Consider the following 27,366-nt stretch of genomic DNA (forward strand, 5'->3'; position numbering starts at 1 on the left):
CTGGAGCTAAGAATGCTCCTATCTCAAAAGAATCTTTAAGAGGTAAAAGACAAGCCTACCTCAAATGATTATTTTAAGAGGTAAACCACAAGGCTTCCATGAGTTTCCCAAATTATCATATAGATGTTTAACAGAGAATGCATTGCATTAAATAAATCAAAATTGTATAGCTGTATTTGTTAATACTGCCCTTAATAAAAGTCTGTTTGATTCACAATATTTTAAGTTGTTTACTGCTTATTTTGCATCACTTCAATATTAATGTATGATATGCATATGTCTTTAGGCCACAGAACAAAACATGTGTAATGTTAGAAGTTTGATATTTTAATTTGCTACATTGAGTTATTGTATTACATTACATCTGTCTAAAGTAAACATTTATCAGTTATCTACTTGCAACCATCTAATCAGAATGTTAATTTATTTTCAAACAGAGAAATACTGCATTTCACTTTTACTTTGAAAAACTGTAAAATATTCAACAGTAAGAATACTGTAGAATTAACAGCAACTTGCTGGCGTCTCTGCTGCCAGTATCTTACTGTAAATTTAAACAAATACAGAAATATACAGTTTTTTCGATTACAGTAAAATACTGTAGATTAATTTAACAGTAAGGGTACTGTAAAATAACAGTAACTTGCTGGCATCTCTGCTGCCAGCATTTTACTGTTATTTTACAGAACAATTATTTACAGTGTACACACAGACGGAGGCAGTCAAGCAGGCACGATGCATATGGGCAGGCAGCCAATTGCAACTGCATACACACTCTCCCCCTCTCTCTCTCTCTCTCTCTCTCTCTCTCTCTCTCTCTCACACACACCGTGCTGCCGGTGTTGGCGTATATATTGCCCCACCAGAAATGAAGACTGAGGGCCCGATAGCACTAAGAGCAGAGGACAGCCTCCGGATAGATTTCCAATACGCAACCAGAGGCTTAAGCAAGACGGAGTAATGGATAATCCTCCCTGCTTCTCCTCCTCCTCCTGTGCTCCCTCATTTTCTCTCCATGTCCCTCTGGCTCCCTCCCTCTTTCTCTTGTTTCTGGCTCATTTCATCCCTTTATTCCTCTCTCTTACAGGTCCCCCTTTTCCTCTCAATTGGCCGACTGTCCTTTTTTTCCGTCTCCACACTACACTTTTCTCTCCATCCCTCTTCTCCTCTATTGCAATCTGTAGCTCTCAGATTGTTCTTCTATTCTCTTTCCCTTTATCCTTCTTTTCCTCCATCCACCCCTAATTCTCTCTCTCCCTCTCTCTCTCTTTCTCTCTCTCCCAGTTGGTGTTTTACGTTAAAGAGCAGATGTTGTTGAGTCACATCCTTAAGTTAAAGCCATGACACACTCGGAGGCGCTGATTTGAACTTCTTAAAAGGCGGCCTCCGCTACAGCTGCTACGACCTCGCTGTGGTGACTGACGCATCTCTTTTAAACACACAAAAAGTAGCTACTGTCCTCTGTAAGTCTCATCATCATCATCATCTTCAACCGCTTATCCGAAATCGGGTCGCGGGGGCAGCAGCTTGAGCAGGGAGCCCCAAACTTCTCTTTCCCCCTTCACCCTATGTAAGTCTGCTCAATGAAATTCTGAACTACTTGTTGGGAGTCATTGATGTAAGGAATTATAGGTTCTGAAGTCCAGTATAGCATTTAATCATATTTTGCTATCCTCTAACTGGTATTGAACCAGCACTACCAGATGCGTTTAGCCACTTTGGGGCCACAGAAGCGAGTTGCTAACTTATTTATCGTCACAATTTAAGTTCAGATGGCAAAATAACATTGTCTACATGCTGTTTTCTTTTGTTGCAAGTAAGAGTGATGTTAAAACTGGAAAACCACATCACATAAAAAATAACTACGAACAACAACAACTAAACCCCAATTCCTCTGGTGAAGCTGCTCAGTGGGCAGCAGCAGAAGACTGTGGTTGAATGAACTTGAGAAAAAGTTGAAAAAGAGCACGAAGCAGAGAGCACACTCACAACAATTTGTCCTTATTACTGCAGCCTTTCTGCCTCAGCACTGAATTATTTAAGGGTAAAAAACATTCTCTGTAAACCAAGGAACAACCATTTAAAACAAACAACGTCTCTGCCTCTCTGTTAATCAGAAGCATGGACAGACAAAAACAAAATGGATAAACATGCATCAAAGCAAATTTCAAGTTAATTGGGCTGGCTTTTGTTTGGCGAGTGAGATTGCAGCGGGTAGGTCATGTTCGACTGCAACACACTAACAAGGTGGGATCTTTATTATTTGCTACACAAAACCATGTAACGAAAAATAAAGGGACAAGTTAGAGAATAAATGAATCAATCATGGTGCAAAAACAGCTCATGGATGTAACACAGACCTAGGCTACAGGATCATCATCTTGGAAGCAAACTTTCAACGCTGTAGCTATTAGACAGTGGTGACAAAGTCTGACAAAAGTTATGCCCGATTCCTTTCTCTTCCACCTGGCCAGGAATAGGGTCCGACCTGATATTGTGAAACAACTGGATTGAGTGATGGTATATGTGTGCTTAATTGCCCAGATTTTTGCCCCTGTGGACTCTAATTAAAACACATTTGAAATAAATACTTGATTAGTTGCTGCCTTTACTTGTAGAAAGCAGTTTGACACCTGTTTTTACAAACAACAGAAAATATAGCAAATGAGTAAGATTCCCTTAATCATAATCGGCTTTAACAGTTTGTAACAAAACTAAGTCGACCTTAAAGTCCAGCTCATAAAAGGAAGAAGTTGAGCTGAGAAACCTCTGCAGAGACATCACCTGGCAACAGCTCTAAGTGAGAAGACACACAGTGGTTGCTGCAGCATGTCTTTTAAGGGGACTTCAATAGAATCAATGAGCATATCAAGCAAAGTCAGTGGGTGAGGTGATATGGCAGGTGGCCCGCATCCCAGTGTAACCATCAGAAACCAATTAATATCCTTAACGGAGGTATCAGGCCTCTGGCAGAATGCCCCCGGGGAAAATCAACTCACTGATCACACTGATGAAAACTGCTGTTGTAATAAGTGTGTGTGTGTGTGTGTGTGTGTGTGTGTGTGTGTGTGTGTGTGTGTGTGTGTGTGTGTGTGTGTGTGTGTGCTCCCGAGCTCCAAAGCATTTCCCTGCTCTACATACATTGACATGAGATGATACATGTGAGTATTTTCCCCCCATGTGTGTTTGTTTGACTTACAGAGTAGATTTAAAGATGAAAACTCACTGATAAGGGTTGGGGAAATCTAAAAGGAATGACCAAGTTTGCATTAGGTTTTTCAGGAACTGTAACATAAATTGAAGTATTTTCTGCTCTCTTTTTATTTGTTTCTTCTCGGTTGCCTCCCTCCAAAGAGAGAAGAGGGGTCAGGGTCAGCTACAGAGCAGTGTATAAGGTTTATTTGTCTTGGCAAACACTGTTAGCTGGAGTTAAAAACAATTCAACTGTTGAAGCTTTTGGTTTCTCTAATAACTATCCTAAAACAGAGTGCTATGTCTTTGATCTGCATGAAAAAAGTGCCTCCTTTGATAGATTTCACCCCCCTAATATTTCACTACTGCCTTGAAACAAAAAGAGGAAAAAAGGATTATGTAGGTCAATTTAAAATAAATAATTGCAAAAGTCTGCTATGACACATTTTCCATGTTTGTGAAGTTGGCAATACCATTACGAGAGCAAAGCAGAACACAAACGGTGCCAGTGTCTGTCTCTGTAACTCTTCAATAGCTGTCAAGGAGCTGTCAATACACCAATGAAGGATGAACTGTCCGTGGTGCTGAAATCACCACCCAAGTAGACTTCAGTCTCAGATCAATTTTTGCTGCAAATTTCGCTGTAACTGGGACTAAACTTTTCTTTCATCATGCTGATATGGATTTTTTTTTCAGACATGAATCCAGCAGCTTTAAAATGTTCATCAAATGAGGTACTTTCTTTAAGCTATGCTGATTTGGAGAAGTCCGGTGTACAATTTCACAGGTCATGTTTTCATTGTATGTATTTGACCTCCTCCTCCAGTAGACAAATTAAATAAAAACTGAGCATCTGCAAGCCTAATCGATTGTTTTGCTGTATTTGCGCTGTAGCTTCATGCTGTAAACTCACACAACCAAGCTGGAATATCTTCTGCTTTGACATTGAAAGTGATTTATTGGACGTGTGGCTGGCATGAAGTAGCAGTCGCCTAAGAGAAGGCACTAATAACGTCTGAGTGGCGCTGATCCTCACATGGTGAGCTATAGGGACCATATTATTTTGAAAGGAATTTAATGTTAAGAGTGAAAGAGCATGACAATGATGTACTTGTTGACCATAAAGATCTACTTGCGTCTTCTAGGGTTGTCAATTACTTTTCCTCTGCTGGCTGGCAAGTGTGTAGCAACGTTCATGACGATGGTGGTGATGATATCCATTTCTCATTTGAAAAAATTGGACTAAAAAATGCCTTCCTTTTCTAAAAATATAATAATAGACAACGATGACATCATCACTGTGTCATAGTGATCAAGGTAACTGCGATTTGTCTCACAGACTGTAGGCTACACACACATCTGCCCTCCTTCAGCATGAATCCATTCTGTTTGAATTGTCTATATTGTCAAACTATTTGGGATGGATGAACACGATGGCAGCTTCTGTGGGTAACAGCTTGCAACCTATACGAATAGTTGTTCCACGGAACAAACTGTTGGTGAATGTGCCTCGCTGCGACACAGATGCACGCATACACACATGCATACAGGCTACGCACACACGCGCGCGCGCGCACACACACACACACACACACACACACACACACACACACACAAACTCCGCCACCCCTTTCCTCATTCCCTGTTGCTATGGAACCTGTCGCCAAGGCAGAGGTATGTGGTTGTGATGTAAGTGGAGGACGAAGGGCAACGATGATGATGATGGTCACGCAGATGATAATAGTGATCGGTTAAAAGACCCCTTGGTTGAATTACAAGGTCCGGCCGGCCATAAACCAGTGCAATGCTGGGCTGTGCTCTCTGCAACGTGGGTGGAAGGCGCGACGCGTAATACTGCGCAATGCAAACAGACCCTTTCCTCACCGTAAAAAGAAAAACCACAGCCTAGGATTTTTCTTCACTCTCTTCTTATGTTTGCCTTTCAAGCACTTAAAACTTCGGTCATGTCATGTCACTGTCACCCGCTGTAGCCTACGCCCCCCACCCCCCCATAGCACATCGTCAACCCAATTCACAGCAGACAAATGAGTCCTGCAGGCCCTCCCACTGCCACCTGTCATCTCTATGCGATTTCTCGCGCGCTCTGCTATTGAGGAACCCTGCAGACGCGAACACTTTTAAGACGATTAAGACGTGACAAATACGACCATTGATTATAGGAGAAGGGGAGAATCGATGGTGATGGAGTGCGCGCATCGGTCGGCGCTGCTCATGGTCCTTAACGAGCGCAGTGTGTCCATTTCTGACCTGTTACCACAGAAACGTTGGCCTGTGTGCAGTTTAGTTTATTCAACAAAAAAACAACAACCGGGAGAGAACATATGCCACATTATTTACACAAACACGCGTTTGCTGCTGGAGTTGGGTTTTAAACAGTAACGCCCCCCTCCCACCCGCCTACAACTTGCCTGTTGGCTAAATATGGACTGCCCACCCATCGAGGCACAGTTCTACGATGGAGAGGCCCTGTCAAAAACCCACAAGTGTGGACTGAACCAAGCGAGCATAAAAAAGGCCCTATCCACCAAGATCTATCCGCGGCTATATCTGCAGCCTTGTTGCGCGATTAAGGCACGAGTTCACTTGCTGCACAAACTGCTCATAGCGGAGGGAAATAAGAACTAAACAAACTACACACTGAGTGAAAGTAGAGGAAAGGGAACTGCGTCCATCCATCTGTTGAAAGCGAGGAGAACGCTAACACCCCCTTTCCCTTTTTCCCCTCCTTCCACCCCCCTTCCACCTCTTCTTCCCCATCCCATCCCCATTTCGAGATCATCATACCTCTCTTACTCTCTCTCTCTCCTTCCGTCCTTCCCTCTCCCATGCACAGTTACAACATGTTTGCTATTAGACATTAATAATAAAAAAAATACACCACATACCTTGATGGTTCTCAAGGGTTTCCTCCGGGATGTACATGTTTTTGCTTTCATTGACCATAAATGTAGTCCGGCGTTATCCCTGTGGGTGAATTGAAGAGATCGAGAGAGAGAGAGCGGCAAAAGCTGGAGAGGAGGAGGGAAGGTAGGAAAAAAAAAAACCCCCCAAAAATAAAGAAATTAAAAAAGGGGGGAGAAGAAGAAAGCACTGTCTGGCACGGACAGTTTTTTGGGGTATTCCGGTATTCTTCTTTTTTTCTTCTTTTTTATGGGGAGGGTTTATTCGGTTGAAGTGAATATTACCTAATCCCCATGATGGAGGTGAATGCGAGAAAAAAGCGAGAGCTTTCGGCGGAACCGGTTGGGAAAACGCACCGGTGCATCTCTCGGTACATCCGGGCCCTAGGCGAGAAACATGAGACCAACAGCACCGCGTTCAATTCAATTCACACCTCGCTCGCTCGCTCCCTCTCTCGTTCTTGCTCTCCTCTCTCTTGTTGCGTTTGAAGAAAAAGAAAAAGGTTTCAAAAGGGTTACAAAGCACGGGTGCTGTCAGTTACGGTCGCAATGGGAAGTGCGCAAAAGACGCATTCGTGCGCATCTTCAACACTGTGTCAAAATGTGAAGTGATGAAGAAGGAGAGGAGGTGGAGGTGGTGGGAGAGAAAGAGGAGGAAGAGAAGAGGAGGACAATTAGAAAATGACAAGAGAGTAAATATTCCATCACGGATAGCACGGGGTTAAATCTCTCTATGGGTTGTCGGTTATTCCACGTATATCTACAGCAGCAGAGTTCCCCCAAAAAAACAGAAGCCAGGCCGTCCTGTCTCATCCGGAGACGGGTTGCTCTGTCCTGATCCAGTCCATGATGGTTCCGGCGGGTCTGTCAGTCAGTGTGTGTGTGCCTGTCTCTCGGTCTGTCTGTCTGTCTGTCTGTCTGTCTGTCTGTGTCTCACTGATTGGGAGTTAGAGCTCTCTCTTCTCTCTGCCTGTGCTGCCCCTGCAGCTCAGCTCTGCAGTGATACTGAGAGAGAGAGAGAGAGAGAGAGAGAGAGAGAGAGAGACAGAGAGAGTGTGTATGTGTGTGTGTGTGTGTGTGAGAGAGAGAGAGGTAGCCCCCCTCCCCATGTAGACGCTTTGACTGTTTCCAGATGTGTGTGTGTGTGTGTGCCTGTTTGTGTGTGCCAGAGAGAACGAAGGAAGGAGGGAGAGACTGTATAGGCAACAGTGGAGAGCTGGCGGCTGGTATCCAGATGATGATGATGGCGATGATGAAGACAAAGATGAGGTGTGTGTGTGTGTGTGTGTGTGTGTGTGTGTGTGTGTGTGTGTGTGTGTGTGTGTGTGTGACTGTGTTTGTGTGAGAGGGAAAGAGAGAGGAAGAGGGATAATGATCCATAGCAGGCTCAAACCTTGCATAGACTCTAATTTCTGCAGAAGGAAACAGAGATTGGAGATGTTGTACTGTATACATACTCCAGATTTGCCCACAGTCCCTGCACATCTGGACTCTTTCAGCCCCATTCCTTTTCATTGGCTCAGGTTGTGTTTACACACGCTCAAAAAGATCTGTTTTTTTATGATTTGAGGCTCTGATCTTTTTCACAGCTCTATTAAACAGGGAGAAACCACATGCATGGCGGCTCATTTTTAAGATCTTTGGATTCTGGGTAAATATACGGACTCAACTATGTCATGGAGTAGACAGGGCCCGTGAAGGTCAATGCTCAAAGACTGAACGTGAACCTTTTTGTTTAGATTACAATGAAAATGATGTTTTACAATTCAATTAGGCTTTGTTTCCCTTTGCCAGGACGGTGAGGTAGGCCTACACTTGGACATTGTTCCCTAGGCCGGGAACAAATTTGTCCTGGCCCCTGGAGAACGCAGTAAAATTCTGGAGACGTTGGCCCCCATTTTCTTTGGTAACAAAACAATGAAATTAGGCTCAACATCAGCTCTTAGCTAAATAGATCTGGATCAAGCTTTGATGACATTGAGTCATTTGGCTCCATAGCTCCTACTGCAGATTTTTGGACAGAGCTGCTTGCACGAATAACACGTCGGTTCCTAAATTGGGCTGTTTCCTTAAAAGCTTTCCACAGGCAGCTTGATAAAATACATATACACATATATATATATATATATATATATATATATATATATATATATATATATATATATATATATATATATATATATATATATATATGTTTTTTTTTTTAAATAACATCATCTACCAGTCTTCAGAAGGATCTTGGCCTTGTTTATTTTAAAAGCAATTCCAGTCTTATTATAATTATACTTCCAAAACATTTATTTTGTCCCACTTTAAGATGTCACTCATGTATAAAAGGGGAATGACAATGCTTTGGAAAACATGAATAATTTGGCTCCATAATACAGGATCAGGATGGTTTGAAGGTAGCGATCAGCATTCTCAGATCCTAATTATAGCACTGGCCATCCCATATAATTGTATTCGACACTGAATACGAACTTCACAATGTGCAGGCCTCATGTCAATCTCACTTCAAGCTATAATCAGGAGTCTGAATCTGATGACTCAACCCAGCCTGCGTTCACTTTTTTCAGTGCCATAGCACAAAACCACTGCCCACCATCCTGTGGAAGAAAGCTTTTTGTCTACACATGTCACTATAGACAAAGACCGGGAGACAAATCGTACATGATTCTATTGATGACATTTGACAGATGAATTGTCTTTTACTGAACAATATATCGTTTTGTGATGCAGATGGCATGTTAATCGGCTCTATATTTGGCAGGAAAGTATACAATTGAACAACTGCTGGGTTGAATGAATGGGAATATTTGTGTTGCACACACTGAATTTGTTATATTTAGTTATAACGCAACATTTCAGTAGTTAGGTTCTTGTTCTGCTGAAAAATGGCTTTTGTGACCAACACAAGAACACATAACTGTAATACATTGTTAAATTGTTAATACTGACGTGCTGTTGCATTGGTAGCACTTTACTGGCAAATAAACAACTAAGCCCAAAAGGATAGAAACCACTGGATGAACCATTAATGCATTGCAATATATCTGAATCTAGAAAGTAGCGAGTAACTAGGGGCTGTCAAATAAGTGAAGTGGAGTAAAAAGTATATTTTGCTCTGACGTGTAGTTGTAGAAGTAAAATATAAATCATTAAGTAACAGAACCATCGCTAGTACTGCAATCAAGTACAAGTAAATGCACTTAGTTACTTTCCACAACTTGAGTGGACTGGCTAATCGGACCTGTTGCGTATAGTGAGACAGATGTGAGATTGAGTGGAATAATGTAATAATGTCTGAGTCTCCCTTTCACTTTCTCGCCAAACCAGCCTCTGTTTGGTTCCACTAGTTGCTGAGTGGAAGGACACACGGAAGGAAGGATTGAAAGAAGGGAGAACGGATGGAGGGCAGGTCGTGGGAACAGACACTTGTGCCCAGGGGACACACACAAACACACTGACGCACACACACACCAATGTTCACTGTAATCCAGCCTGCACATGGAATATCTATGCTATTTAGGACTGTTCTATATTTGTAGTTCCCGGCCCCCTTTGTATGTGTGTTTGACTCTAAAGCTCAGTTGGTCTCTGGGAATGTTGGGTACAGAAAAACACACTCAAATGTTTTGCATGTGGGAAACCAACAATATGCTGCTCATTCTAATGGGAATCCACCTTATTCAGCATTACAATGTGGAATTTCGGTAGTAGACTTTTATAAATGAATTTTCTTTACTAACTAAAACCAAAATTGGATTCATGCACTTAATATGGACTAGCAAGCATAGAAATATTAATAGTTTGCCTTTTCATAAATTATTCCTTGTTTTTGTTTTGCTTTGGCTTTATAATACCCCCCCCCCCTTTCCCCTAATTCATCAGCGATACAAATAAAGATTACAAGGTTAAAATGAAATGCAATATAAAATAAAACCTTTTGAAACATGAACTATCAAAGCAGTTTCTTTTGATCACTGGGTGATCTTGGTTTATGTATTTACCTATCCATTATTTGTATAAGGTTTGTGTAATTTGGTTATGTAAAATGACAAAGTAAATGAAATCCACAATCGTACTGTTTATTATTATGACTCTTTTTTCATCTTAAAAAATTCAAGGGGAAAATGTGAACTTAATTTGAGAATCTGTTTGAAGTAATTGGCATGTTCCAAAACATACTCATACAGTAGATTGTGTGAAAATAAGACTGAAATGTGGAATATAGAAATTGTGTTTACAGGTCAACTCAACACTTCTTGTTGCTGTTTGGTATGTAGCGCACCTATAAATAGTTGGCATTGTGGTTTCAGCTTGCCTTTCTGAGGCAAAATAAACATGAACTCTGATTTTGCAGAGGTGGACATCTTATTCCCAGTTTGGAAACAGAAGTTACAACGCCCATCCCCTAGATAGAACAACACACACATATCCCAGTATCCTTCATGCCTGTTTTTTTTAACCTTTATTTATACAGGTAAATCCCATTGAGACCGGAGACTCTTTTTCAAAGGAGACCTGTTCCCATTCCCACGTTTCCATTCACACACACATTCATACACTGATAGCAGGCTTACTATCGACATTCACACGAGGCAAGGTGGGTGAAGTGTCTTGCCCAAGGACACAACAACCATGACACAAGTGGCAGGGCGGGAATCGAACCTCCAACCCTTTGATCATCAGCCGACCCGCTCTACCACCTGAGCCACAGTCGCCCCTGTGAGCCAATCCTGTGCATATCTTGGCCTATCCCCACCAATCCGAGTCAAGCACTCAATCTGGACTGCATGGCTATTGACAGTATTGACCTGCTGATGTATAACTCATTAGCCTCTTCATTGACAATCCCACACAAACAGATGCCACCCTGACCCATTGACATAAATACCTTAAATCAGGTACATACACAATACACATGCAGCACAATACCCTCACAAAGGAATAGACATACTTGCCTATTCATTCATATATATTATTCATATTAATGGGGGAGTCAGACGTGTCCTTCGTTCACTTTTAAGATGAGTTGTCTCAAGTGTTAAAGGCAGATGTTTTCATCAGTGCTGCTTAAACTGAGTAATTTAATAGTCATTGTTTTTCTCAAGGACACTCTGGCGTGGCTGTTGATGGATGCACGCCAGCTGGTGTACATCTCTGTGAAAATCTAAATCTAATCACTGAAATAACAATCACAAAACACCAGGATAAGAAGAGTGCATCTAAAAAAAAGATAATTATAAAGAGTGCTAATTCAGTAAAAAAATTAAAAAAATTGCATTAATGATGTTATCCCTTCCTTCTGATTGTAAGTCTTACTAAGTGAGTGATACGAAGTTATCCACTATCGAATGCCTATGGACTGAATGGGCTTATGTGTGTCCACTTGAAGAGGCGGCTATATATCCCCCTTAAGCAACACAACTGGATATGTTGAACTGAATATAGAGATTCACTGTCAGGTGATCCAACTGATATTTTGTGGTATGGCTGATATGGATTTCAGGATCTTACAAGTCCTGTTCCTGTATCAGTTACTGTTCTGTCCTTGCGTACTCCTTTCAGGAAGGAAACGTCTAATTTCGGAACCCTTTGAGCTATAGTGCACTATTCACAGGAGCTAAAATGTTGCATCCGAGTTCACCAAAGAATAAGAGGAATGACTTTCTCTACATAACTGCATATACACAGCAGCATTGTTGTACTGCATCAACAAGAAAATTACAAGTTTTTAAATCATTGAGCATGGGGGAAATGTAGCCGTGGCAAGAATTTTAGTGAGGACACCTTTGTAGAACATTGAACTATGCACAAAGGTGTGCCATTAACAAGGGGCTAAATACTTTCCACAGAAGATGCTGCATTTCCTTGTGTGTTTATTACTTCATAGCCCATATGCGAAATAGATGGAAGATCATCTGCAGGCACTCATGAATAAAACATACTGTTCATTTTGACTTATGCAGGACAAAAAGAAAATGCACAAAATATCGAACTGTGTTTAACTGCAAAGTGAAGTGATTCCTCTTTGCAGGTGAATGTACCCTACTGGAAAAACATAAAGATTATGTTGGGAGTTTGTGTAACATGGTGTAACTGCTTGTTCACAGGATTTTCCTTCCAAATAAGACAAAACTAAAAAAATGCACACACACACACACACACACACACACACACACACACACACACACACACACACACACACACACACACACACACACACACACACACACACACACACACACACACACACACACACACACACACACACACACACACACACACACACACACACACACACACACACACACACACATACACACACACACACACACACACACACACACACACACACTTGTTTGGGCTTTCATATCAACTCAAGTCAATACAGTAAATGGATTGAGAATGGATGGATGTGTTATCCACCCCTTTGATGCCCCCTAGTGCTTTTTGTTGGAAATGTAGGCATAACTATGGATTGGGAGCATATAGGCCTAGGCTATTGTATACAAAAATGAAACAAAAAGGTTAAACATCAGCTGCTTACTTAGAAATTAGCTATGGAAGTAAATAACTGGGTCATAAAGTAGGCTATCGAAAAAGGATATATTTAAGGAACCCAGCAAAATATAAATGCAGACAGATCTACTATGGGAGGACTGTGACACATACATCCATGTAAATACAAAAATAATACATAAACAAAAACACAGTCATATTAACGGTTTGAAGACATCAAAAACGAAAATCCCTGGTGTTAGGTTAAAAGGAGCAATTCTCCATCGATTTCTCCAATTTGATTAATAGAACTGAAATCTCCGAGCCTGCCACGCAAGTTACGCAACTACTCACGTCTGGTTGTTTACAATCTCTCTGGCTAAACATGGCCGCTGACAAACTCATTCTTGACAGTTAGAACTCGATAACTCTTGACATTTTTAAATGTACGGCTCTTTATTTGCAGAAAGAATAACTGTGCAGTTGCGAATTAATTATCTTTGTTTATCTTGTTGCTGGTTCGGTTTTTATCTCACCTTCCTGTGACTCGTTAGCCGCTGAAGCTAAGGTAGCGAGCTAACTTCTCCGTTTGGAACAATGACAGCGACTTCTGCAGGCAGCAGCAGCAGCTGTCCCCCCGCCAAAGGACTGGACATAAGTCTGGCTGCCCTGCAGCGACAAGACCCTTACATCAATAACATCGTGGACGTGGCCAGCCAAGTTGCTTTGTACACTTATAACAACAGGGCAAATGAATGGGTAAGCCTGAAATCTTGGTTAAGGAGCTCATGTGCTAACTTAGCTTAGCTTCACCATCCTCCCTGGTAAGCGCGCTTTGTCACTGACACATTTGCCCTAACTAAAGTTAGGGCACTTGGTTAAGTAAACTCTGGATGTGGTCGTTAAGGGCCTAAAGAGTTGTTTTCCACAAAGATAGCAACATTTAATCCCCATTCTCTGCTTCTCTGGAATATTGTGCCATCAGATGATACCCCCTTTTAAAAAATATATTTGTAATACTTCTTGTGTTCCTCAGAAGACAATTGACCCCATCATGCACGAATTACAGCAAACGTATTCATGAATCCCTCCTTCTTTATCGAAGAACAAAATTAACTTCATTTTTGTTAACGGAATAGTTCAAAATTTTTAATTTGAAGCTTTTGACTCACTCACCGGCTTAAGAAAATGTGACAGAAACCGTTCCTGTCCAGAGGTCGCTCATCCAGGTTAGCTAAGGTCAAAAACTCGTATGAAAAAACGAAATACATACTGGAAGGAAACCAGGAAGTGCCTGTGATGGACACGTATGTATGTGAGAGCGACATAACGAGATAAATAAACCACATCAAGCCCACAGGAGCGTTTTGTGATGCTGTAAAGTTTATCTTTTGACCTGCTCCCCTTGACTACCAGTGTTTGACCTAAGCTAACCTGGATGAGTGACCTTAGCCCATTTCTATATCAAAAATGCATGCACAGTTGCAGGAGTGGTTTCTGTCACCTTATCTTGAGCAGGAGAGTGAGGCAAAAAGTTAAAAATGAAAAAAAAAATCCAACTAGAGTAATATACCAACAAATAAAATGACTTATAATGTGAAAACTATAAAATACAATTTACAAAATATTATAATAATATAAAATCCACTGTGGTGTAACACTGATGTGTAACACTACCAACAAAACCCATGCATACAAGAAACTCGCTTTAAATACCTGTCCCTTGTAGTTACCACTATACATGAAGGGGTTAAGTTCATTTCAACTGCTTGGTCTTCAGGGTCTACAGAATCTTAAAAGTCTTATAAGGTATTGAAAAAGTTTTTCCAAAGACAAGGCCTTAACTGGTATCAAATGTCTTTATCAATGGCAGGATCTGTTTTTTAAAAAAAAGTTAGAAATGCCTCTCTTATTAACATCGTGATTTGATCCGTTGTGACATTTAAGTGACACATTATTATTATTTTTGGCTTTTTAGTGGTGTATTTCGAATGACCTAAAATAAAATAATTAAATGCCAAATTAAAAAAAATAAAACATTTCAATTAGATCATCTTACTTTTTTATTGGGCTGAATCATTTATTTTTAAAACAACATTCTCTAACACACAGTAATTTGTGTGTTTTTTTTTTTAGGTTTTTGGTGGTTATTGTAAAATTAGTCTTTAATTTTATTCCGAGTGGCTTGTGAAAAGTCTCATAAAGTCATCTAACTGTAGGGACCCTGGCTTTGTACTCAATCATCTTTGGTGGAGAGTTTTTATTAGAAAATATCTGATTTTGTCTGTCCCAGTGACGAGTCTTAAGCTTTGGGCAGATCCGTATCACACTGACTCGTCTTTCACCTAAGTATGGTGGGACCCGAATGTTTAAAAACACTTTGTCTGACCACTTATTCATTTAATCAGTTTCCAATAATTATTTTTGTTGTGTGTGTGTGTGTGTGTGTGTGTGTGTTTTTAGGAGAAGACAGAGGTGGAAGGCACCCTTTTTATCTACACAAGGTAATAAAGTTGATGCTGACATCTTGAAGTCTAAAGATTTTTCCATGCCAAACTATTTAAAGTAAAGTTCAGTATACGTATCTTGTGAATCAACATAGCTGAAGTGCCTTTTGTTTTGAGTTGACTCATTTTTGTATGTATTTCTGTGCTCTGTCCTGTGTTCTTCAGACTGGCATCTCCCAGGCACGGTTTCACCATTATGAACAGACTCAGCATGGAGAACTTGACAGAGCCAATCACCAAAGACCTGGACTTCCAACTCCAGCACCCATTCCTGCTTTACCGCAATGTGCGATGTAAGGACACACACATATACACACAGACACACTTCTTATGTATGCCTGTTGATGATTAATGTTGAGCACAGTATATGCACAGACAAACAGTATTTAATGTAGTTTTATACCCAATGCTCTTTCTTTTAGTGTAATATTCATCAAAAAGGAATCCTAATTATCAGTACCAGAGTGATATGCCTTGGCTGACCATTTTGTTACCCAAACACTTTCAGTGTGTGTTCCTCACTGTATGTTGGATTTCGGCCAATATCTTGAAATATTCAAGAAATAAGAATAAAGACAGCAGAGAATTAGATGACTAGTATATCCCAGGACTAGCTAGCTAGTTAGTCACATAGACTAAATTGTTTAAAAAAAAGTTGCTGTGTTTCACAAGCAGCAACACATGGTTTGACATCGATATAGACAATGAAGTAAAAGAGAAAGGGAGAGCGTTAAAGAGAGAAAAAGTATAACCTGAAATGAGCTTGGAAAATAATTGAACAAGTCATTGTTACTTTTAGGCTCTAACTTAATGGAATCCTTTTGTTTCAATCACATTTCTGGTATTATGACTCTTTTGATTGTTAACTTGCCTGTAAACTATGCACACTTGATTGTGTATAATTCACCTCAGAATCCACATGAGACCATATCTTTGAGACTTTGAAGACCTCGACAACAATGTGATAGCATCGCACTTAAAAAGGACAGGTGTATCTAAACCCACAGCGAGGAAGTTAGATAAAAGATGAACAATTTTGATAGAGCGACCCAATTTTGAGCCGGAAACGTTAATTCCTTATAAGGGAGCAGAGGTGTTGCGGTGACTCCAGTTCTATCAGCCTGTCTCCGTCTGAGACCTACATCTGGCTCCCAGCCGCACACACAAACACGTTGCAGAGTGCGCCTGTGGGACAAGGGCCTGACAGCACTACAGAACCAGCCGGGGCGGAGATTAGATACACCACAACAGTCACTGATAACATAAACACACACTCACTCAGGAATCGCTGACATACACAGACCTCCCTCCCTCCCTCTCTGTCATGGTCTGACACTCTCCATCAGGCTCGGTTAAGACTAGGCAGGTTGGAATGCTTGTGTTTGGATTCCTTACGCCAGCTTTGATTCCCGTTCTGTAGTACCTAATTAATTTTAACCGATGCTTATACAACATAGCCGTTATTAAGCATCCTGAAGGGCTCAATGAGATATAACGTTTATGACATGAACTCTTTTCTCTGTGACCTTTTAGCACCTTTTACTCTTAAAGTTTTTTTATATGCATTCCGGACACATTAGATTTAATCTGTGGAAGCACCGGCCTCTCGATGTGGTCAGAACTGCGGTAATGGGGGAATGAGTTGCAAGTGAGCAGCTCACTCGCATGTCTCGGAAAGGAAAGAAATGTAAAAACTCATAAAACTAGTAATCACAGTCTCAGATGATGATGATTTCCTCTGATAATAAAGGAAATAGGGGTTATTTGAGTTAAAGAGTGGGCGGGTTTGGGTGCATAGCAAACCTAATGGTCAGTGATAGCGCTGATTAAAGACGGATAATGAAGCGCCCAAAAAAGGAGAGATGCAGTATGGTTATTGTTATCAAACTGAGTTTTTATCAGCAAAAGCTACTGTGATTAACAAGGATTGTTGGACCCTAAATTAATTTTTTAAGCGTTCAGATACGTGACAGGATTGAGCCAGATTATACTGACAAAACACATGTGCGCGTAACCAAAGCAGGAGCACCTCAGATGGTTGCGGAGACAATGGAAATGTCAAGCCTCCTCCAAATACAGCATGAGAAAGCCAACGATCACTGAGCGTTTACTGGATGCTGGTATGTGTGGTGTGTGGATGAATCTTTTCCAGAATGCTACATCAAAGGGAAAGCATCTCGGATCAACAAAAGTTTTTTTTTTTTCTTTCTTGTTTTTTTTCCCTGGCTAGTAACATCAGCTCTGTAAGGCTATTTAGGCCCCGGGTTGTTTGGTAATGCTGCCAGTCCCACTGTGTCGTCGTGACCTTTGTGTGGAAAAGGGGTCGTGGAATCTTATCATTAGACAAACATGTAGCCCTCAGTGCTGCAGTTACTTCCTGGAATGGCAGTTGGCACAAAGTGGCACCGCTGGCTAAAAATAAACAGTGGAGATATACCGCAGAACAGGGCAAGATTCAAGGGAGAGAAATTCAGTCATGATTCTTCTGGCAAGTTATCCCAGCGCAGAAGTTTTGATGGAAGGCTTTTTACATTCCATTCCTATAAGCACCCACAATCTCACAAGCAGTGTTTCAGTTGCCCCATTATCTTCAAATGGAGTTGACCCCCTAACCTACGCAGTGTCAGTGTCCCGATATATTCCTGGGGCTTTTGACTGGTTAAAACTAATTTCAATATCAAATAATAGACACCCTTTAAAAGTTTAGGTTACAGTATTCACAGTTTGTCTCATAGTTTATGTGCAGGACGGTGATTGTTATGTCCGTACTCCCGTGCCATTGATCCACACATACAGGTTTGGAATTATATTGGATGGTATAAGTGCTGAAGTGTGTCTTTATTTTTCTATACTCCTGTCCTTAGTATTCCTTTTGAAGCAGAGCCCAAATGTTTTGAGTTGTTCATTTATTGAAGGACTGAAACTTAGTTGAATAATCAATGAATTATTTTCTTTTTTAAAGCTTTTGATCAAACTAAATGAGCAATTAAAAGTTGTCGCCTTGGCCTTTAGAAAAGTGTGCTGGCCATTCCCACATTTTTCTGACATGTTATAGACATGGGAATGATTCATTAGTTTGTCAAGAAAAATAAATCAACAGATATATGGACTATGGAAATAATGTATTGTTGTAATAGCGTTCATATTTAACCCGTGGTTAAAATGTGGAGGTGAGCGACGAGCGTATCTGGTGTATGCACTTAAGCAACATATAATGGATATGACATAAGCACTCCAACGTTGATGTTTTTTGGCATTCTGCTCTCCAAGTGTGTGAACAGACTTACCTCCAGGTCGGACGTATGTATATCCCAGGTCTGTCTCCGACACCATCGAGCCTTTAAATCTGACCTCGGGTTCCTCCTCCAGTCTCTCATGTTTAGGTTTCCTCTGAAACAGGCCTCTCAGCATGGCTCCGCTGGCAATTGTTGCTTTGAGTGTCTCTAGAATGTAAAGTCAAAGTTGCAGCTCTAGTAATTCCTTATCTGGCCAAAGGTTCAATGAAGGTGATGCCTAATATAAGAGTTTTCTTCCGATGTAGCAAAGGATGCACTACTGGAATTGGTAGCACTGTGTAAATATTCCTTTAGTCAGGTCAGGTACGCCCAAGGTGGCAAAGCCTCCATAGAACAGTAGCCAAAGCTAAGTGAAGCCTCAGGATGAATGCTTCAAGGTGTAAGATGACAATGTGTAATGTGTCCTAAGAGACTTCCTGTGGCGGCAAATCTCAATATTTACTTCTCCTCCAATGTCGTGAATTCCATTCCTACTAACAAAGGAAGCAATGGTTCTTCTCAGACAACAATAAATTGCAAGAATGTGTGCGTGTACAGCGTTACTGTAAGAGCACCTACCCCTGTTAAAAATCTCCTGCAACCTAAATATAGGCTAAAAGAATATCAACAGTGTTCCTCATGACTGATGGACAGAGCTCTCCCGACAACGCTGATCACATACTGCAGTGAAAGCACACCTAATCCATCTACTTACAAATATGTCTGCATTTCTAACTGTACTATTGCTAGACAAAATATCAAAAGGATTCTTTGAGAAGTCCCAGTAACACAGTTTCGGTTACAGACAGACACAGTTACTGTGCTATGAAAGTGCATTTAAATACCTTCTTGAAAATGCGATTTCAAACCAAAATGTAAAAATGGGATATGACTTTAAAACGGCTTCCCAGATCTAAAAAAAATCTTAAAAAGTAAAGTTCTACTATAAAAAAAGTCTCTTCATACATCAAAGTCCCACTGGAGTCCTGTCAGAGAGTCACTGTAGGTCTACAGCAGAGATCACGCGTGAGTCATACAATGTGTGCTGTTTGGCTGGTCCGTCGTAGTCACAGAGGGTTTGAAGAGGACCGCACAGCTTTAGTCCTGGATCGATAACCAACTTCAGTGGTGTGATTATTGCAGAAGTTTCCAATTTTCCCCGTTCAAACTGTAAAGGGAAGCCGTCGTATTCACAATGGACATTTCACAGTGAGGAAATAGTGGTCTGAACCCTGTGGTCATCCTTCTGTTGAGGTGATCTGCCCACATGACATTTCAACGGCGGCTCGCAGTCCAGTTCACTTGGTTAGGATCTTTCCTTCAACTTGTTCGGTTCAGATGTCCCTCTGCCTCTTTCCCTCTCTCTCTATCTCTCTCAGTCCCGACTGAAGCCCCTCTCTCTAACATTAACCCTGGACACTTAACCTTGCGGCCACGGCCACTCTAGTGTCAGCTTTACTGGTTGTAGTTCTCCTTATGTCTCTCCCCCTCTCTGACTCTCTCTCTCTCTCTCTCTGACTCTCTCTGACTCTCTCTCTCTCTCTCTCTCTCTCTCTCTTGGGGGGGGTATCTTGTTGAGTTTTTATTTATTTTCTACTTGTGTGATGATTTACTTTATTAAACAAATTCTATCCTGTGCTCTTCCTTTCCCCTATCAGTCAAAAAAATAGACTTCTCAATTCACTTCGTTTCAACATTTTTCATTCATTGGCAGAGCTCCGTCGCTGTTTCCTGACGGCTTAGCAGATATTTCCCTTCCGATGGACTTGTTGATAACCTCCTCTCTAATACACCTCACTTCTTCCTATTTTATATCCGTCTCGCTCATTTTCTCTCCCCATTTCTGACTGTGCGTCTCTCTTTCTCTGTCAAACAGTCTCATCCCCAGTGAGCACTAAGTGGCTGTGGCTCCAGCAGCCAGTCTCCCACTGCAGTTACTTATTTGGTACTGGGCTGACTTTCCCAGGCTCAACTCTGTGTGTGTTTTTCTGCCTCTCCCTCGCTGTCTGTTCTCCTCATCCTGACCTCAGTGGCTTGTCCAACCACGTTTGTAGCCAAGTGTGTGTGTGTGTGTGTATTTTTGTGCATATCTGTGTGTGGGAATGTGTGTGTGCCTGTAACTGTGGTGGTAACTCCACTTTGCTCCCTGTTATCTTTTCTCCCTGTCCTAAAATCCTGCCTCTCCGCTCCATTCAGACATGTTTCTCTTTCCTTTTTTTACTTTCTCATATCTTTAACACTTTTCCTCTTTGGGATTGGCTTTAACTTTCCTTGAGATCCACGTTAGAATGTAAGCATGTCGAGGTGTGAGATGACGTCATGCTGTCGTGATTAGGGCTTGGTATCCAACCTCAACACTTTTTATTGTTATCGACTCAAATGTGTTAGCAACAACGACTTTCCACTGTCAGATTTCTCCTCCTTTCATCTCATTTTAGATATAACTGATTTAAGTCATGCTTTTTTTCTTTTTTACATTTGAAGTCTTTATTTTGTGAAGTTCTTGTTCCACTATGTGTGAATAGACACAACTTAGCATTTGAAAAATTTGAAAAGGAACTTTGCAGGGAAAAAGTGAATCTAGAAAAAGTATTGTTTTAGGTAATTTTTCGTACCAACATTCATGGTCACCATTGGAACACGTATTGACTACAATTAAATGTAATGATTTTTTAAATAATTAAATTTCATATGTTGACTTATTTGGATGGATAAATAAAATAAGTTTGTGGGATCTGGACACTTCATTTAAGACATTCCCTTTTTATTTTATTTCTTGATACTACTTTTTGTTACTGGGAAAAGTTATGACTCCCTCCTCACTGACTGGAATTGAAAATATGTTAATTAAGCAGTGGAACCTAAATATAAAAAGAGTTCCTGTGTAATGTCAGGCAACGTGCTTTCTTAATACGGCGCAGTCCTGTGACAAATGGATGTCAGTGTTGCCTTTTCTCGGCCCTCGTTGACCATGTTTATGTAATTCAAGAGACTCCTGGGGCCCGTAATGGCACTGCTGGCTTCTGTTCCCATTGGGAAATGACTCATTTTAAACCCAGGGTTCAGACCCAGCCGGACTATTAATAAACTGTTTACATGTCAGTCAGGCCCGCACTGATGTCATAGCAGCAGCAGAGTTGTACGACAGCCTGTCTGTGCATTGATTTGATTGTAAGGTTATGGCAGGTCAAGAAACTATTTTCGTTGTCCGTCCACCTTATTGTCAGGTGCATCTTAAAATTCAAAAGGCAGTTTCATTACTTCAATTGCTACCTTTTTATTTTTTAACATCAAATACTCCAGACCAGGACCTTTGTGAGATATTAGATTATTAAAAAAAAAATTCCAACCCTCTCTCTCTCTCTGTCTCTCTTTGTCCCTCTCTTCCTCACTCTCCCAGTGGTTATCCATGGAATTTGGTTCTATGATAAGGAAGACTGCCAACGCATTGCCCAGCGGATGAAAATGTAAGTGCTCCTTGTATAACCACAAAATGTATGCACTTTAAGAAAACAGATTCAAAATTAGATTTGGTTCTTTACCCAGGGGACGAGTGAACGAGAGTGTATGTTTCATATATTATTCAGCACATGCTAGAGACTACAGCTGTTTATTAATGGATCTGTGTCTCTGGGGCTTAAAAACCAACAAGTGTCCAACAAATTACATGTGTAGTATGTTTTGAATCGGTTCCAATGGGGAGCAAATGTGTTCATTTTTATTTTTATTAGTTGTTAGAAACATATATTAGTTGTAAAGGTAAAGTGGCAATCTTATTCAAACTGAAATGCTCCACTATGTATTCTCACATGGCCGTGTGTGTTGTGTAGTCTTACCCAGCAGGAGCAGACCCTGGCTCAGTCTCAGGGTGGATGGTTGTCCCCAGGAGGAGGGAGAGGGGTAGTTGGAGGAGTGATTGGTGGAGGAGTGATTGGAGGAGGAGAAAGACAAAGCAGAGGAGGAGGAGAAAGCGGAAGTGAAGCCAAGGGAGTTGACATACTCAAGATGTTGACTAAAGCGCGCACTGAGTATGACAAGGTAGGTGAACACCAAAGACTCTGCAGGCTTTAAGGGGTGGAGTGGGGGGGTTAACAAATTGCATTACGTTCTACAGACCAATAGGGGGTAGTGGTACATAATCATTCTAATCTTCTGAAGTCACTAATCATACATTTTTCATTTCTCTGTCTGTCTTCCCATACATGTCTCACACAGGGGCAATCCACATCGGAGCCAAAGGAGATTGGTGGCAGCAGTGTTCTCCGTGGAAAACCCAACCTGATCAAACCTATACCTGTTAAACCGAACTCTCAGGTAAAACACCTGCACCCACTTCCCATTTCATTTAAGGGGTTGCATTTATTACACCGTCTTTCCTTGATGATTCCCTTTGTAATAGCATGTTTGATGCATGGGAAGAGAGTCTTATCTAGTCCACAGGGATCGGCTAAAGTTTAAAACTAAACGGTTTGTTGCGCATTACAAGCTCAATATGGCATTTATCTGAACCATTCCTCAATCCATTTTATTTAAGTCACCTTTGCAGTCAGCCAAATTGGTAAATAAATAAATAAAACATGTCAGAAGTTTGTTGTGCTCTCTAACTTATCTCGCTTACACTTCTTTCTCTGTTTGTCTCATCCAGGACAGTGACGGTGTTGAACCCAAGCCTCTCTCTCTGGCCACTCTTTTTGGCTCTCAACCTCACCACGCACCCAAACCTGGCCCGGTCCCTGCCTTGTCCGCTGCCCCCGGGACTGAGTCGTCAACAGAAAAGGCCGGTCGCCCTCCTGTCGCCCGCACGCTGACATATGAAGACACCTTGAACCCCGGCAGAGGCCTGAGCTCGCAGGGAGGGAGCATTGTCATGGCTCCGTGTCCAGACAGAGGGCCTATGGTGGCACTTGGAGGACAAGATGGTGGTGGTGGAAATGTTGTTGTGGGTTTGATACAGAGACCCACTGCCACCCAAATCCAGCAGCAGCAGCAGCAGCAACAACAACAACAACAACAGAACCAGCCTCAGCACTGCCCGGCTATCCAGAAGCTAATGCAGGGACAGAGGGTGGGGCCCGTGGGGGTTGGAGTGGTCGGAGGCGTCCTTCAAAGTGTCTCAGAATCCCCCGAAAACAGGCTATGTGACAACGGGGTCCCGCTGCAGCATCACCACCATCACCTTCTGTACCATCAGCATCTTCATCATCAGCAGCAGCAGCACCTGCATCATCATCATCAGCAACAACTACAGCAACAGCAACAACTACAGCAACAGTTGCTTCATCCTGACCCACTCAAGGGACTTTTCCAAATCCAGCCACCTCCTCATCCCTCCTTCCTCCCCTCTTCCAACCCTCCTCCTCCTCCTCCTCTGCAGCAGAGCCCCCATTCTTCCCAGCTTGTCATGGTGGATTCTGTGCCCTGTTCCCACCTTCAAGCCCAACAAAGCCAGCAGCTGTTTTTCAGCCTTTCTAATGCTCAACTAGAGGCACAGCACAATAGCCAATCAGCTTCGACTACACAGGCAACAGGTGGGACACATTTTGATACTATCAAGAAGAAGAATTGTAAAGTAAATTTTCATAAAGAAAATGATGAAATAAGAAATAAATTAGAGTTCATAAATAAGTAACCATTTTTTTCCCTGCTTACCAGGTTTGCTGCCATCTCAGGTGAACAATGTCCAAGTCCTTCAGCCATCACAAGGTATAATCAGCATCTATTTTGTGTCACATGAATTTAAGTCAATCTTTACACAGATTTCAAAATGCTTTTGCAATAATTTTGATCACAGTGCACATAAATTCCTTTATATTGGAGAGAACCCATTAAGTTATAAGTCCTATACATTTTCAATAAATACTTTTTTTGCATTTACTCACAAATGTATCATTCAGATTTCTGCATAACATACAATCATGGTGCCGTTGCATATTTTGGAATATTACGATTCTGCTCAATAATGGTGTCTGCTTACTAGTGATTGAGTGTATAATTGATGAATCTATTGACTATCTCTGTAAAATATAACAGATTAAGCCTCTGTAATGTAACAAAACTATGCTAAATATGCACGTAATAATCTCAAAGGTATTTGACTATATATGAATGCATGTATTTATCCCTATTTCTCTTCTTCAATTCTAAAACGTCTCTGCCAAGCCTGTTTTCTCTGTGTAAGCTGTTCAAATAGTTCTAATCATTTTGTCCCTTATGTCTCCTCTCAGTTCTGTCTTCCCAGTTGCCTGGCGTGGCGCCTCATGAGCTCCTGCAAAAGCTGCAGCTGGTCCAGCAGGAGCAAAGCCTGGCTCCCCACGACCCCCCCCGACTCTGTCCGGGACTGGCTCCTCGATTTCTGGCGCCCACTCAAGGACAAGGTGCTGGCTCGGTAGTAGGCCCCATCCCAAACCAGACCGCAGCCACTGCAGGTCAAAAAGCTGCACTGCAGTTTCAGGTAAGAGTAAAACTTTGTCTTGACTATATGCGTTCATTATTATTTTCAGGTCCCTGGGTTTGTATGTCGTTAAGTGATTCACATCAAAATATTCAAATCAAAATGTAGCACTTGATAACATGGAGGATTTAAAAAGTTATAAGGTGGAAGCAAGACAGTGTTCCCACAGATGTATAGTCACTGGGAACAACTATAAACTATTAAGAAGTACCATTAACTTTCCCTATCTTTCCAGGTCATCTCCCCCCAGCGGATACCAGCCACTGTGGCCCCCAACCTGCTCCTCTCTCCCAGTGTGTTCACTCAGGCAAAATTTAGTGTTGGGCTGTCTGCAGCGGCTGTCCAAGAAAACCCTTCAACCTTGTCCAGACCTCCGCCACAGGAGGAGTTAAGAGTTCTGTCAAGAAGCCAGCTTCAAGGCACATTGCTGCATCTGATCCAGGTAAAAAAAAATATTACTGAAATTACTTGTTCATTTGTTTTGTTTATGTTTTGTTCTTAGCTGTTCTCTTCAGTGGTTGGCCATGGGGAAAATCCTATGTGCAAATGAACATGCATGCACACAAATGTACGGTATATTGATCCATGCTCGTATGTTTCAGAGTGACAGCTCATTCCTGGACACCATCTATGAAGCCTACGTCGGCCGCTATGCTAACGACTCCAGCAGCAAGTACTGACGACTCTTCACACCCTCTGTCTATACATACACCCTGTCCACAGCAGGCTCATTCCTACACTTAATATGGATGTACCACTTCCTCGTCCGGATCAGCCCTCCTCCTGTCACACACACACAAACACGCATACACTCGCTGTATCTCCTCTGTATTGTATGGCCAGACATCCTGACACTCTAAACTTCAAAGCAACTCTCTCTGGTTGCAACAATTAAGCAGTTATCAAAAAGTTTAAATGTGTTTGTTTCCATGTCAGAAAAACACAACCTTTCAACCTATTTTAAAAGCCGAATTCTCTTAAGCTGAGAACCACTAACTTTTGTCAAAATGTGGCAAAAGTATAAAGTTGAGACCTCACCTCAAGTTGAGGGGAAAATGTAGCGTGTACTGTAATGTGTACTCTAGTTCTCTCAGTGAAGACAAAATATGCTGCAACCTCGTTTCCCCAAGTGTTTCAATTTAGGTGTAACTTGCACTATTTTTTTTTTCACCACGGGTTGTAGAACTTCTTTTTGTCTTGGTCTTTACTCAGTGGTCCAACATCAGCAGGCCTTCCAGGCATTACAAGTCTTCCTACCCAAAGAACTAGAGCTGAAGGATTTGCTAAAACTGACTTGAAACCGACTTCACTTATAGAATGAAGTGTTAGACACGTTAAACATGTTTTATTTTCTGTACATTTGAAAATTTCACTGTTAAAATGTTATTGAGTTTGTTGAATTTGAATTTAAAATTATTTAAAATTAATTTCTTTCTAGTTTAAAGGGATTTAAAGTATGTGTATTTTACTATCCAGGAAAACTACTTTCAGCAGACACTCGCTGTGATAACTAGAACTAACAAGGAAATTACGGGAGACTTTATCTGCACTACCTCACAGAGAGCTATTTCGGAGGTGTACCTGTGTTTTTAATAATTTGCAGATTGTCGATTATATGATTGGACAGTTTAAAGGTTTGATAATCCTGTCAGGATTTTATTTTAATTTTATTTTAACAACAACAACTAAAAGACTCCTGAACATTCCAAACAAACAACTTTCTCAAGTTCCCGTCAGGAATAATACAATAGTTTATTGATCAAACACTTTGCTTTTGAAGGTAAATCCAGTTACATAAAAGATTGCTTGTTCAAATGGAGAATTAAGATAATAATGAGAAAATTATTTCTAGGAAAATTAATATATCCATTATTGTTTTGTGCTCAAAGCAGGTAAAGTAGAAATTGCTTTTTCATAATACTGTTACACTATATATGTACTGTATGAAATAACACCAAGTCCCTTATTCAGTACCACAGAGAAGTCAGTTTAAAAATCATTTTTATTCCGTTAAGGGTAGGGTTTGCAGTTTTTATTTAGCTCTAATGCTAAACTTATATTTAGCCAGACTATACAGTAGATACCAGAGACTACACATAAACAGCAACAACGAAAAACAAGAGAATACATAAAACTGAATATTTTTTTCCTATTTTTGTACTCAAAAAGCAAAATGTATTGTTGTTTTAGTACAAACGACCAGCATAATTATTTTACAATTAAATCTACAGCTAAGATCTTAATAGAAAAAAAACATTCTTATGGAACATATCTACGGTTATTTGTCATATACAGTTTTGTATTTTCTATTCAAAGGTCATCCGTTTTTTTTTTTTTTTTTACAGTCATTTAAAAAAATATGAGACATTGAAATGTTAATGGGACATTTTTTATTTTACATTTTCTTTTGTTGGTCAGGAATGTTTTTCTTTTACATAAACTGGAAAATATTTTAATTGGATATTAAATGATGTCAAACTGCCTTTGTGTTTGCTTACTGTCATTCTTGTCATCTG

The 27,366-nt window shown here is 40.9% G+C and overlaps 2 protein-coding genes across 2 annotated transcripts in view; one reads left to right on the forward strand and one right to left on the reverse strand.

Annotated features, from left to right (window-relative positions):
• cacna1c (calcium channel, voltage-dependent, L type, alpha 1C subunit) overlaps nucleotides 1–18,535 on the reverse strand; it is a gene marked incomplete at its 5' end in the record, with an annotated part of 185,599 nt that extends 167,064 nt beyond the window's left edge. Inside the window, one exon of the mRNA XM_080051210.1 lies at nucleotides 18,412–18,535. Coding sequence (XP_079907336.1) covers nucleotides 18,412–18,535 — 124 coding nt within the window. The remainder of the gene's footprint in view (nucleotides 1–18,411) is intronic.
• Nucleotides 13,009–27,332, forward strand: dcp1b (decapping mRNA 1B). Its single transcript, XM_080051211.1, has 11 exons — nucleotides 13,009–13,376; nucleotides 15,081–15,121; nucleotides 15,290–15,417; nucleotides 21,800–21,866; nucleotides 22,230–22,437; nucleotides 22,615–22,713; nucleotides 23,045–23,927; nucleotides 24,052–24,102; nucleotides 24,624–24,850; nucleotides 25,086–25,292; nucleotides 25,453–27,332. Exons 1-11 carry the CDS (start codon nucleotides 13,215–13,217, stop codon nucleotides 25,528–25,530), a joined length of 2,151 nt encoding a protein of 716 aa, XP_079907337.1. The 5' UTR covers nucleotides 13,009–13,214; the 3' UTR covers nucleotides 25,531–27,332.
• Nucleotides 27,333–27,366: the final 34 nt, after the last annotated feature.

Source organism: Ammodytes marinus, assembly GCF_949987685.1.
Source record: "Ammodytes marinus genome assembly, chromosome: 22".
Lineage (NCBI taxonomy): Eukaryota > Metazoa > Chordata > Actinopteri > Uranoscopiformes > Ammodytidae > Ammodytes > Ammodytes marinus.